The 14,473-nt window shown below is 39.5% G+C and overlaps 2 protein-coding genes across 18 annotated transcripts in view; one reads left to right on the top strand and one right to left on the bottom strand.

The window, feature by feature from the left end:
• NBEA (neurobeachin) overlaps positions 1-14,473 on the top strand; it is a 702,569-nt gene that overhangs the window by 493,912 nt on the left and 194,184 nt on the right. For all 17 annotated transcript variants that reach the window (XM_074387836.1, XM_074387843.1, XM_074387839.1 and 14 more), the window contains one exon: positions 8,175-8,311. In XM_074387836.1, the coding sequence (XP_074243937.1) occupies positions 8,175-8,311 (137 nt within the window). The remainder of the gene's footprint in view (positions 1-8,174; positions 8,312-14,473) is intronic.
• On the bottom strand, positions 9,191-12,500 carry MAB21L1 (mab-21 like 1). Its single transcript, XM_003934435.4, has one exon. The coding sequence runs from the start codon at positions 11,910-11,912 to the stop codon at positions 10,833-10,835; it is 1,080 nt and encodes a 359-aa protein (XP_003934484.1). The 5' UTR covers positions 11,913-12,500; the 3' UTR covers positions 9,191-10,832.

The following is a 14,473-nucleotide window of genomic DNA, read 5'->3' as shown; positions in this document are numbered from 1 at the left end:
GATTACAGGCACGCACCACCATGCCCAGCTAATTTTTTGTATTTTTAGTAGAAATGGTGTTTCACCATGTTGACCAGGATGGTCTCGATCTCTTGACCTCGTGATCCACCCACCTTGGCCTCCCAAAGTGCTGGGATTACAGGCTTGAGCCACCGCACCCGGCCATAGGTGAACTTTTCTAAAAAAAATCCATATACTTCTCAGGATAATGTGTGACCCAGAAAAAGTGTAAACATCACTGCTCTGCACTATAATTTCTGAGCTCTAATCTTTGATTTCTTAACCTATAAGGTCTGGCATTCAAGGCTGTGTATGATTTTTCAGTTTCATCTCACACTGCTTTGCTTTACACATCCTAATCTCTGTCTAATCTTACTTACTGCTCATTTACGCCTGCAATGTGTATTTGTTCAGACTATTCCCCCTTGCTCACAGTGCCCTCCCTGACCCCGGCCTGTCCAAATTCTACCAATCCATTACAGCTGACTTCAGATGTCACTGCCGTCATTCCATCCCAACTGCTCACTCCCCCACCAAAAATAGACTGGAAATCATGATTTTTCTGTGAATGTCTAGAATGCTTTTCTGTCCCTTTCTTGGTAGGAGGTAGTGTATGTAACAAATACCTTGACTTTGGAATCAGATCACCAAGTTTGAATCCTGTCTCTGTCATTTACTAGTTGTGTGACCTTCTCTAAATTACTCCGACCCTCAGTCTCATTTTGTTATCTGTAAAATGGAGATGATAGCAGTGCTACCACACAGGGTTGCTAAGAGAAATAAATCATGTAAAGTGCTTTACGTAATTCTTAGTTTAACCCTTTCTTCCTTATGTCATAATTACTCTTGTGTATTCTTTACCTTATACTGTAAGCTCTTTGTGGGTAAAATTTATGTCTTATACACCACTGTATTCTCTCCTTGTAACCCAAAACAATACACTACTCATTAAGTAATTTTTGTTGACTACATGAATGAATGAATGGTTAAATATGTCTCTACACATTTAATTACAAAGAGAGAACAACTTATACACTAGGAATAATATGATAGTCATAAAAGTATGCCATTTAAAACCATAATAGTATGCATATAATATAGCTAGAATGATCAATTACATTATAACTCTCATTGGTTTTCAGTATATTTTTATGTTTTTCTAAAATACTGTATCTTTTATATTTATAAAGAAAAATTTTACATCACTTTCAGGAAAACCTAAAAGATGTAATATGTTAATTTAAGTGAACTTTTACTAAGACATATAAATGCAACAATGGGATATATAATTTTCTATATTCAGTTCCACAAACGTAGATTGCACACTGTATGAAAGATGCTGTGATAGGTGAATAAGACAATAACCTCTGTCTTCAATTAGCTCATGCCAAATGGGAGAAACAGACTTTTAAACACATATATTCAATATATTATAAGTGCCATAAAGCTATGGCCAGGAAACTATGGAAATATAAAGGCAAGATACTTAATCCAAGCTAGGGATGCAAAGATTTAAATCATATCCTCTGGTTTATTCACTCATCTAGTCTAGTAGAAATTTACTCTTCCTGATCATTAAATGATATTTCAGTGCCGTAAAAGAGTCAATACTCTTCCAAAAGGTGAAAAATGTATTACATATGCTGAACTAAATGTAATATAACTAGAAACACAAATTTCAGCTGGCTCACGTATTAAATCAAAAGGCAGAGCAAATTATCACAGCCAACACTAAAACTATCACTGTTGTTTAGTACTTTTGTACTAGAAAATAACTCCACGCTATTTTACTTATAGTATGTATGCTTTGTAAGCTTTTTCTCCTATAAAATCACTCATTGCCTTTGCAGAAAATATACCAGGGTTTTTTTTTTTTGTTTTTTTTTTTTTTTTTGGTTCCTTGTAACATAAAGAATTACCTGCTCTACAAATAAATTGGTAAACATAATGGTGGTTAAAGTTAAAACATATAAGAGTCTTTCTTGGTACTTTTTAAAATTATGTATTATAGATACATTAAGATGGGATTACAGATAATAATGTAAAAATAGATGATCTACCATGATGAACAAATAATATGCTAAATTGCAGTATTCAGTTGTTCATTTAAGAGGGCTCTATTCCTTCCATGTCTGTTTTAGACTGTGCCAAGTTGACTTTTTCCAGATGTAGGTTTACTCTCATCTCAAAACACCTTGTATGTGTTTTTCATCATCTGTTTCATTTTATACAATAATAATCTAAGGAAACCATGATCTATGGGGATAGTTGGTTATTGTTAATCTTGATGTTAAGGACAGATGATGCTCAAGAAGTCACCTAGGAGCATCAAGGGGCCAATTCCTGAAAACAGTGAGCTTTCATGTAAAATTTGAGAGTTTATGGAATATTTGTAATGGATACTTTGGGGGAGGGTACATTGTGTCTTTGTGAATATGTTGGGGAGGAATTAGTACTGAAGTTTAAATTCATAACCCTTGAGGCATAGCATTCTGTCGGTTGTTAAAGTGTTTTTATTTTTTTTAAGAAAAAACATCCTGTAACTATTCCCATGCAAAAATAGTTCAGGGCTGGAATGCAGTATCACTGTCGTAGCTCCCTGCAGGCTCGACCACCAGGACTCAAGGGATCCTCCCACCTCAGCCTCCCGAGTGAGTAGCTAGGATGATAAGCATGTGCCACCAAACCCAGCTAATTTTTTTTTAATTTTTTTGTAGAGATGAGGTATTGCTATATTGCCCAGGCTGATCTCAATCTCCTGACCTCAAGTGATCCTCTCACCTCAGCCTGCTGAAGTGCTGGGGTTACAGGTGTCAGCCACCATGCCCAGCCCTAAAAAATTTTTTTGAAAATTTCAAAATATTATTACTCTGATAATTTTTCTGGACAACTACCAATATTCTCTGCATATAAAGAAAACAATCAGTATTTAGAGATTTTGCTACTATGATTTTTAAAAAAAAAATTTTTTTAAGACACTTTCATCAGCTGAAACCCAGAGAACCATCCTGGATATCTAAAATTTGGAAATCTAAAATTGTTTGCAGTATTTTTTCTAGAACTTCCTCCCTAGGGCATGTACACAAATACCTCCATTTTAAAATGCCTAAAGCTTTCCTAGGATTCCAAAATGTTCTTTAGTAATTTGTTTTGAGATTAAAACATTTTATTCTTTTATCGCTATGGGGCAGAATATGTAAGGAAAATTGACTGTACCATACTTAAAAATGAGTCCAAAGCAGTGATAGATATTTTAGATATATTCAGTCACTCATAGTATGAATTATTTCCCTACAAAATATACCACATTACAGAAATAATTGTAAAAATTTATTTCCTCATTATATTTTTATCCCAATTTTTTTGGAATACTGTTATTTTACATTGAACATAACGAATATCAGATTAGTTTTGGTTCTTCCAAATAATGTCAGGATTTTAAGTTTAATAATTCTACCAAGATTAGTCAATGTTTATTATCCTGAAATAACTCCTTTTACATGTTCTAAAAGCAAATTGAGCATGTAGTTTCCAAGTAATTGAGGCTGAAGAAAATCCATGTAGCTAATACAACTTTTAACAATATTGAACTAAGGAAGTGATTCTAAAATATATTATAATTTTATGTACCCTAAATATAATTTCACCAATTGAAAGTCATCAAATAATTCTAACAATTCCAGTTTTAATTAAACTCCAACTCTTCTTTTCCACATACAGTCTTTGCTGTGCTTTACATTGAAAGTTGTAAAGAAGCTTAGCATTATTCAGAAATTTAATTGCCATAATTGCTTTTTAATCACTAGAATGCAGTTTATCCCCTCCTAAAAATGATTAATTTACCCCCACCCCTAGAAAATGATTAATCCCAGCTACTAAGAGAAAGCAGCCTCTGACCTCTAGGAACTGGCCTGCCTATATCTAGGACTCTTTCTTGAAAGCTGGCCTGGAGCTCACAGCTAGGCCAGGGTATTCTCTTGTTGAACATAAACAACCTCACAGAGCACCAACATCATACAAGGTCACATGATGATGATGTGAGACAAAAAACAACTGTATAATTTTGACTAAGCACAGACGAAAGCAAGATCACTATGCATACCACAAAAATATCAAACATCTTCCTCTTTTGGCTAGTATGAGTGACTGCTACATCTTTTCAGTTAGAGGTTTAGCATTTAATCTTCCCTCCGTCTAGATAATATTGATTAAAACACTTATCATTGAATTATTTCTGATTCCTGACACAGCCCAATCCAGAGCAAAGCCCTACTTTCTTGAACCCTTCCCAAAATCACTTAAGTGAAATCCAGATCCTACAATGAGTCTTTTAACACTCTAAAAGTCACCCCATGGTTCTTATTGTTGTCAGTTTCTCTCACTGCAATGAATAATAAACCCTACTTGTTCGACTACAGATGTGTTCTTAGTGGTTTTGGCAAGAAAAAATTGACTTAAAATTTGTGAATATTGGACTATTAGTTCAGTAAAATATTTTAAAATTTTGTGGCCGGGCACGGTGGCTCATGCCTATAATCCCAGCACTTTGGGAGGCCGAAGCGGGTTGGATCACCTGAGGTAAGGAGTTCCAGACCAGCCTGGGTAAGATGATGAAACTCCATCTCTACTAAAAATACAAAAATTCACTGGCCATGGTGGCATGTGCCTGTAATCCCAGCTACTCAGGAAGCTGAGGCAGGAGAATCTCTTGAGCCCGGGAGACGAAGTTTGCAGTGAGCTGAGATTGCACCACTGCACTCCAGCCTGGGTGACAAAGCAAGACTCCATCTCAAAAAAAAAAAAAAAAAAAAAAAAAAAAAAAGAAAGAAAGAAAAAAGAAAAGAATTTTGTAAGAAGTTTTACCAAAATACCAGTATGTTATTATGATTTCTGTGCTGAAATTTCGATTTTCAGCAGGATAATCTAAACCCACAAGTATTTAACATTCTTCTTTTAAAGCATATTTGATAAATTGTTTCATTTTTAATATAAAACATGTGTACTTTCTACTCTAGGTCCATAACGAGGCTTACTTTGAAGTAATTACTATGAAGTAATTATAATTACTTCATACATTGGGACCCGTTTATCTGAACTGGTTAAAGATCTTATGGCTCTAAAGAGAAGTTACTATTTTAAATATTCCTTTCATTATGCTTGGGTGGTTTTTGTTCTAGTTCAGATTTTAAATTGGATAAATGGGAAATAATACCCCATCCTTCTTTCAAAAATAGCAATGGATCCATATTTTTAAGCATTATATTGCCAGTTGTAAAAATTAAGTAACATTTATATTTTCTAGTTAATTACCACTTTAGATGGTGGAATTTTACATTATTATATGCATCAATACAATAGAAAGAGGTTTTGTCCTATCCATTTGTTTAACCTTTAATATCAATACTTCTATGTGTGCCAAGGACATTATAATTTATTTTTTGATTGCTATAGTAGTGATTGGGATGAATATATTTACAGTTAATCTCAATTTACTACACCAAGCAAAGTTTAGGATGTTAAATTTATAGTGACTTAAGTTATCTTCTAGAACAGAATCAGCTAGATCACCATCTCACTGTCATTCAGAGATGCTATTCTTTGTAAACAGTTTCTATTTGGAAAGGGATCCGAGGTTTTCAAATAACCAGGTGCCATATGGAAGATCTGCTGGCTTGTGATTGTGCCTTATGTAAACATTTTAATGCCGTATCCCTAAAATCCAAATGCTCCCCCAAAGGGGATTAAAACATAATCCCCTCTCTCTGTTGCTGTAGTGGATTAACTCCGTATTCTCTCTGTGGCTGGTTTGCTCCCTGAAGACTACAACAAAAAGATTCAGTGCTCCTTAAACATGCTATGGAATTGGAAGTTGTAATTGGAGATTTCCAAAGGACGAGGGTAAAAATGACACACTATTAATGCTGAATATTTCATGATATGTCTTTCTTAAAGAAGGACCAGTTCGAAGCCCTTTTATAAATGCCCAGAAAATCTCTTCAACAAAACGATATTGAAGTAAAAGCTAAAGGAAGCACAGTCTCCTTCAGAAACGCAGAGAAGTAGAGAAGATGTGCTCCCTATGGAAAGTCCATGGATCGTGTGCTTAAAATTTGTAATGTATTTCAATAAGTCAATAGATATGGTTTTGATCTTTTTTTATGTTTTCAATTTAATTGTTTGGATACGTTAAATTACTTTTCAGGAGAAAGAATTCGCCATTTTTAGTGGTTTTGACCATTATTTGTCACCAAATGCCAGAAACCTCTATTAAACTATAATTCTTGATAGTCCTCTGTATTTAGAATGAAGACTGGAGGTTTTTAGCAATGATCAACAATGTATAACTGTTTCCAATGTGAACCACATCAGCTTTCTCAACCTCGCCTCAATCAAGAGTAAACCGCATAGATTTCTCCAGAGAGAAAATAGGATAAGTGGCATCCAAAGGAGCGTCCTGGTTGCTTAAGGGTTAAGGGAGCGGTTCGAACCGGCCGGAGCGTTGGGGGATTCGGAGGAGGGCGCGGGAGGCTGAAGGCGCCGCCAAGCGCGCGCACAGAGCCTCCAATAAACACAAAGGAGGGCCTGGGGAATAGAAACCCAAATCCACTTGTAATCGTACAAGAGATTCGGGCATAATTACTTGAGCAACCTAGATTAAGATTGATGAGCCTTTAAAGTGGTGCTTCAGATCGACCGCCTCTCCCTTTCCAAAGAAAAACCTTGTGCAACCGAGGTGGACCGCGACTCGGCTGGGCAGAGGCAGAGGCCCAGAGTCCGCGAGTCCCGGGGGCTCATCGAGGGATCGAGAGCAGTGAAATGAAAGGCCTTTGCTTGGGTCTGACCCAGGATGGTCCGGATCGGGGCCGAGAGCTGACGCTGACAGTTTGCTTCTTAGCCACCCCCTAATAATCGCGATAGAAGCCAGCCCAGCCCAGCCCCAGCCCTCAGTGTTCCCCCAGCCTCGGGAACGGCCCGGCTTTGTGCAGGACGGGCGCAGATTGGGTGTGTGCTGCGCCAGGGAACGCCAACTTGGCCGCGTCTCCCTAGGCCAGCCCGGCCTGGCGGGGGCCGAGGGCGGTGGCGGCGCGAGGTGTCGCCGCGCGGAGGGCCGAGGCCTAGCGGCCGCGGGGAACCTAACTTTTTATTGCCTTTCTCCAACTGTTATTGTGACTCATTTGACTGTATGCATTTGAGGGGAGAAGTGGAAGGGATTATGATGCGCCCCTGCTGCAGACAAATGAATAGTTATATCCGATCCCCACGTTATGTATAACGTTATATCGTGTTTCAAATCCAGGATCGCAAAGAATGCCTCCCTTTGGGGGGACTTTACAGAGAACATTTAGGTAATATCCCTTTTGGATTAATATTCTATACGCGTAATTCGTGGTTTTCAACCTTAACAGATTGAGGGAATTCGAGGCAAGCACCTTAGCAGGCACTTATAGTGAAGCTGTTTCTGTAGTTTCGAAAGTTGAGAAGTGGCACTTTCGCACGGTTTTTTGAGAATTGTTTTGTTCAAGCGTCTTACATTTTCATCACTTTCGACCTATTCTCTGTGAGAGAATGACTAAGAATTTCGTTCTTTTCTACCTAAGAACTTTATGTAATGTCCGTGTGCACGCGTATGTGTGTGTGTGTAGCGTGCCTTAGGACATCTTCCTGCAAGAGGCAGACCTCTCAGAACAGTGGAATTTATCTATTTAGATTCTTGCCCCCATCCCGTCCTCTCACCTCTCCTTAGGGAGCACCGCTGCAGAGTGGAACGGCTTCGCGCGATGGCCGGTCTTGGGGGCAGTGCTGACTGCCCTGGGGTCTCTGGGAAAGACAGTGATGCTCAATGCAGAATCGGGGCGTTAGACAGTCCGTTCTGCAGTTTTAAGTCAGTTAATGGCAACCCTTCGGCGACCATGTAGAATTTCTAGGTGGAGTTTGAGTGCTATTCGGTATCCTGACCCGCTGGGTTTTCATAGCATTTTTTCCTCTCTAGTGTCGTTATAAGGTAATGTATAAAACTAGGTAGTACTTATCTTATATGAAAAGAATTTGCCGCGTAATACAGGCACCGTTTTTTCTAGTGCATCCTTGCCAACAAAAACCTCTGGTACCCTTCTGGGAGGGAGCGGGAAGGGCCACAGGGGCTCAGCCTGACTCCCCTTGCCCTTGCCTTGCAGGCCCAGTGGTTCTCAGCACCCCTGCCCAGCTCATCGCTCCCGTGGTGGTGGCCAAGGGGACTCTCTCCATCACCACGACAGAAATCTACTTCGAGGTAGATGAGGATGATTCTGCCTTCAAGAAGATCGACACGAAAGTGAGTTAAACCGATTCCATGTACAGTACTGGCGGCTTTGTGGCAGGAAGTGGTTTTCGATTTTGTTTAGTTTTACCTGACAGTGGAGGGGAGCACATTCTCTTCTTTCTCAAAGAAAATAAAATGAATTAAATAGCATGTTCTCGTTATGGAATTGAAGAATATATTAATGAATTTAAATCCTGTATTGCCAGAGCATGTACATTTTAAGAGTCTTTCTATGAGTGCCTTTGTGTGTACTTGGGCAGATTTGGTCGTTAAGTCAATTGCTCCCAAGTCCCTGGGGCCCAGAATCTCAGGCTCTGAGGCTGAATACAAAACGTCTTAAGAAATGTCTTATTAAGATCACTTTTATTTTTCAAAACTTTAGATTGTGCTATGATTATTTATTGAAAAGTCATAAAGAAACTGGGGGGTGGGGAAGCCATTTAGATATAAATTATTCTCTAGTAGTATACCCATTTTGTCCATCTCCTGAAATAAGAATGGGTTTTATATGTGGATTTAAGAGGAAAGCAACTGATTCTCTGAGCTTTGATTTAAAATATATACTAGCACTCAAATGTGTAAAGGTTGTATTTTTCTTTGGCATAATGCCAGAAAATACATATTTGGACCATTTGAAATGCATAAATATTTATTAAATGTTATTGTGTAGATTTTAAACACCTGAGTATTAGAGTAGCTCTTTCTCAGCACTTTCTTCTGAGATCTGTTCTAATGTTTTAACTTTCATGTTACTGTGAAATTTGCACACTTCTTTTCTGGGGTTAAGAATTCAAGAGCATGAAATGTCATGCTAGAAATTCTAGCATCATTTTGCAAAGATCTTCCTTTATTTGCAGAGGCAGTTATTCCAAAACAGTCGAAGACAAATGCTTCCACAGATTCAGAAGTTTATTATTTTTAATTTATATATTGAAATAAAATGTTATAAAATAATATTTGCAGACTAGAGCTGAAATCCAAAAATTTACCATCACCTGAATTAACTAACTTAAGGCCCATAAGTGATCAGCCTTTTCAGCACTTGTTGACTACTAAAACTACTCCAAAGGATTGTCATGGGATTTCTTTTACTTCCAGCTCCAAATATAGTTTTTAAAATGAGCTTGAATGCACTGTATTTTAAAATAATTTAAACTTGTGTTTATGCTTTTTTTGCTTATCCTATGATGTCAAAAATTTCTAATGAATTTCTTCTGCTAATGGATTCCTTATTGCATAAAATAAGGTTTGACATAAAATATATTGGTCAGAAAAGATCATTTTGCTAGTTTTCATACACAAATTTCAAAGTTTCATTATGACTTTGTTAAGTTCATTTCCTCTTAGTCAGCTTTTTAACTCAGTCATCTCTATTGTCATGATAGATTTTTTTTTCTTATATTATCAAAAATGCTACGGAAGTACTGACCAGAAGAGCAAGCTTTCAAAGGTAGATTTAAATTGTGTCTGTTGCAGAGGGGAATTGTCTTACAAGTAAGTTAGAGACTGAGAGTAAATTGTTATCTTATGTACCTATACAAAAAGAGCTTTTCTCTGGGTGTTTTATTTTTAAGGATTTCATTAACATATTTCTCAAAATGTTTAAGATATTCAAGTGAGTTTAACTTTCAAAATACAGGATTACATCTTTTGATAGAATAACAATTTAAAGTGAGACACAACAACTTTTATTTTGCTTCATTTATTAGCATCTAATTAAATAAAAACCAGCAACAAATTAAAATCTAAATCACAAAATTATCCAGTGTATTTCAAGTGCATTTTTCAAATATATAATTCAGATATTCAAGCGTTATTATATAAGCTGAATTCAGATTTCTTTGAATATATTTAAATAACATTTCAAGTATATTTATGGAATGTTAGAACAAGCAATATTTGAAACAAAATGTAAACTTTTTAAAGTTCAGACACTTTCAAAGACAGATAAAATTACCAGGAGGAAATCTACCTTTAAATGATATCTTTGTTAGTGGAAAATGTCTGGAAGTATCCAGAATGGCAATTTAAGTTCTGTTCACCAAATCACAAAACACCAACATCCACACTTTCAAAGACAATGTGAGATCACAATATTTGTTACAAATCAAAATATACATTACACTTTCCTTCAGATGGCATATCCAAATCGTGTTTACTCACAGACAGATGCACCTAAATCACCAGGATTGCTATAATCCTTTGATAGTTAGGCAGAGTGTTCGCAGTGATCTTGCATTACAGCTGGGCTGTTTACCGAGTGTTATGGTGAACTTTTCAAGGGAGATAGGAAATCGTGTGGAAAGAAGTCTTCTAGTACTCGTGGCATTGGGTTTTTCTCCATCCGCTTCCCCTACTTTTTCTCCCCTTGGAGGGTGGGTGAGATGATGTCTAAATATTGTATTATTATTCCTTTTTAAAGGAAGAGATTGTTTGCAGTGTGGAGTGGAGTATTAGAAATTGAACAGGAAATTTTACACTTAATGAGGACTTTGAGAAGAGTAATCATTTCGGCTCTTGATTAAACCATCCTCTAAAGTTTTTCCAAACTTTTCGGGTTGGTCAGGATCTCTCTTGCCAGTCGCCACGTTTGTTTGGCAGCGTTTTCCAGAGCTGAGTGAGGTTTGCCTTGAAACAGATCTAAGTTTGGTAGAAAGTAGTGGGGACACCGCCGGCACTGCAGGCAGGAGATTAGTTGCAGCAAAATCCCGTTCAGCCGATCACCCAAGCAGGACTCGTCCCAGTCCGACTCCCGGGGATGCTTTTCACACTCGTAGGAAACCAGAGTCTTCATGTGGTAATTGTTCAAGGGCTGGCCCGGCAGTTCAAGGTGACGATCCCTTAAGGTTTTGAGGATGGAGAGGCACTTCTTTCTGCAGCCCCCCATCTGCAGTCTGTTCTCTGCCTCCGCGAACTGCAGCACCCAGGCGTCGCTCTCCGCCGAGCTCTGCTTGCCGGCCAGGGAGTGGCACTCCTTGGACAAGAGATTGAAACCTTCCGCCTTGACCTCCGCCACCCGGTTGGGTCCCGGCCAGGGTATGTGGGGAAGTGGCCAGTGGGCAGCACTCCTCGGCCAGATCCCGGTGCATTTAAAGGCCGGCGTGATCTGCACCACGTACCTATCTCGGATTCTCAGTTTCACTTCGCTGGTGTCTGCCACCATCTTTACCACATCCCTGTAGCTACATTTGTCTACTGCTTGAGCCACCAGCGTCTGAAACCTGGACCGGATTTTGCGCGCCGAGAGGTAGCCGGAGGCGGTAATGAATTCCACCCAGAGGGACATGCTCCTCTTGCGCCCGTCGCTCAACTTCAGCACCGCGCAGCCGGGCAGCGAGCCATCGTCCACGAAGTTGAACACCCCCATTTGGTTGAGATAAAGCACCACTTCAAATTCGGTGGGGGAGATGACCTCGAGGCCCTCATAGCGATTGTCCATCTCGTTGAGAGAGCTGATGAAACGCGGCTCCTGCACTTCCACTTCCTTCAGTACGTCGGAAACTACTTTGCAGACTTCCCGGATAGTTTTGGCAATGGCAGCTTTCCTGGCTTGGCATTTTTCGTTGTAGTATTTATTCAGATGGTAGACCAGCTTGGCCTGGGCCGCGATCATGTTGGGGCAGAGATCCGGATTGTACACCGGAGTCTCGCAGTAAGCTGTGGGATCCAATGCGGCTGCTAGAGCTGGAGCCAACTTCGGTGGAGAAATGGGCCGCAGCGCTCAGAAATGGATCAAAAATGCCTTTCAGAAGTGCTGCCGCGTTGATTTCCCTGCTGCTGCTCCCGCTGCTTTTCCCTTCCTTTAATCTTTGAGCCCAGCCGGTCTTAAAGTGAAAGATTGTTCTCCCCCCCACCTCCTTGTCTCTCTTCCTCTTTTAAAGAATCCTTGTGGGAGAGAAGCGCATGGAGAGATCACCTTCTCAGGAATAAAAAACAAAAGTTGCGCTGAGACCCAGCAAAGCTCCTCCAGTAGTCAGAATAAGCACCCTTTTCCGTGTTTATTTACGCTTTCCCGTAATCATTGTGTGTGCAGCACTGTTAATCAAATGGAGGAAAAGTGTGCTGAGTGTGTGTTCGGGGTGAGTGTGCGTGTGTATGTGTCAGAAGAAGCCGCTGTTGGTTTGTCTAAGAGCCCAGATGCACTCGTGTGGAAATTATAAAGGCAGGGCCAGGCAGGCGGGCGGCCAATCGCCATTGGGCTCGTCACGACAGCCTCCTTCAGTTCCAACCCGGCTAATTAATCCCCCCTCATGGATATAGGCACACAAACTAAAGGTAGGAGGCTGCTGCCGGCAGAAAACCACCCAGGCCACCTAGACAGTTTGGAAATCAAGAGGAATCTCTCAGCTTTGGTGTTACTTGAAACATATTGACGTTTTTGAAGAGAGTTGGCAAAGCGTCTCTCTTCTGTGCTGAAAACCCTGCTTGTCTTTTACTGCTGAAATGCAAATACAGGTGTATTAACGATCATCCATCAACTAGTGATCTAGACGGAGTTTTCTAAAACAAAGTCACTAACTTGCATTTAGAGTAAGATAATTAACACCCGTTAATCCTTGGGGTCTTCTTAAATGCAGGGTGAAAGTTTCTTTCATGCAGACTACTGGCATATGGAAGTTGGCTTTAAATGGAGGAATACCTGTATAATTTTCTCATTCTGGATGTTCCTATATGTTAAAATGAGTTTTTGAAACGTTATGGAGGTAGCGTGCTCTTTTTTTAACTTACGTTTTTTCCTCCTTTGCATTTGTTGAAAGGAATCTGAAAATTATTGCTAATGTGTTAGATGTTGTCGAATCCCGTTTAAGTTAGGATGTTTAAAAGATATTTGGTACCTCCCTCTGCCACACCAGCTGCAGGCTTCTTTGCACTTTGGTAGACTTTCCGAGCATTACAAGCAGGACACAAAGCTGTTATATGCACTTATAGAAATATTTGAAAAATAAATTGTCTCTCGGATGGACAGAGTATTTTAATGTTATTTCATAGTGACCCCATTTTAATGTTATTTCACATGACCATAGTACATAAAGTTCATGTGAGATCATAGAAATCAAGCCCCCTTACAGATAACTATCCTGAAAAAAATGGAAGGTTTAGGGTTTCTGGCTTGTTTACAGATGTGTAATCAAGGTTTTATCTCCTGTGTTAAGTGTCCTTAAGTGATAACTTGGCAGTAAACTTCTAATTTTATACTATTTTATGTTAATTAAGGAAAAATGGTTAATATTTTCAAAGAAAATTAACTTGCAGTCATCTAGGTTTTTTTTTTTTTTAATTTAAACATCATTTGAAAACAAAAATGAAGGAAATCATTTCGTTTCTAAATTTTGGAACCTGGAAACAGGAGGAGGAAATGGGTTTATTTAGAACTTTTAATTTTCCTGGTGGTTCAGTTGTGTCCTAAAAGTACAGGAAACTAAAGAAATACTACTTAGGGGTTATGTTGTGATTTTTAAACCTAGTTGGGTTTTTTAAATTGCCTACCTTTGACTTAGATGCCTCCTCTTTCAAATTAAGAATATTTCCAGTCAAATCCTATAGCTCCTGGTAACAGGTTTGTAGGCACTTTCTTTCAGAGCCTCTTTTAACAAGATCTTGTTCAGGGCTCCCACTTTTTACTTAAGTTTTTGATTTTTGTTTGTGTGTTTTGTTTTGCACAGGTACAGCATCACAAAGCCACCTATTATTTACTTTCTCCTTATCCAACAGTGATAGATTCTAATTTAGCTAAAAATAGTATATTACATTGTGGTGCACCCATCTACTCTATTTCCCAAGGACCTTCCATCCCCTTAGGAGAGCGGTCTGGGAACACCCAAAAAAGCCCTTCCCCACTTTGCCGTCGTCGCGGGTGAATGCACTGCTACCTTTTGGCAGTTGGAAGGGAGACGCATCAGAGTCCAAGAACCTGCTGCCACGACGGCGAGGATGTGCGGCGGTCTCTGGGGAAACGCTGCCTCTGCCCTCACCCGGCGCGGGTGGCCCTGTGCCTTCCGCCGGCCGCCTCCCTCTCGCTGCTCCGCATTCCCGTGCCCTCTTGCTTTTCTGTCTGGGCTCCAGATCGCTACGTTTTATTTCTGCCTGAGCGTTATTTGAAAACCTTGCTTGGTGTCCCGGCTTACTCTCCACGTCTGCTCCAGGCCACGCTTTGCCCACGCGCCCCTCTGCCTT

This window comes from Saimiri boliviensis, chromosome 16 (genome assembly GCF_048565385.1).
Source record: "Saimiri boliviensis isolate mSaiBol1 chromosome 16, mSaiBol1.pri, whole genome shotgun sequence".
Taxonomy (NCBI): Eukaryota; Metazoa; Chordata; class Mammalia; order Primates; family Cebidae; genus Saimiri; species Saimiri boliviensis.
The sequence above is the reverse complement of the archived record's forward strand: the minus strand, read 5'-3'. Positions and strand labels throughout refer to the sequence as shown.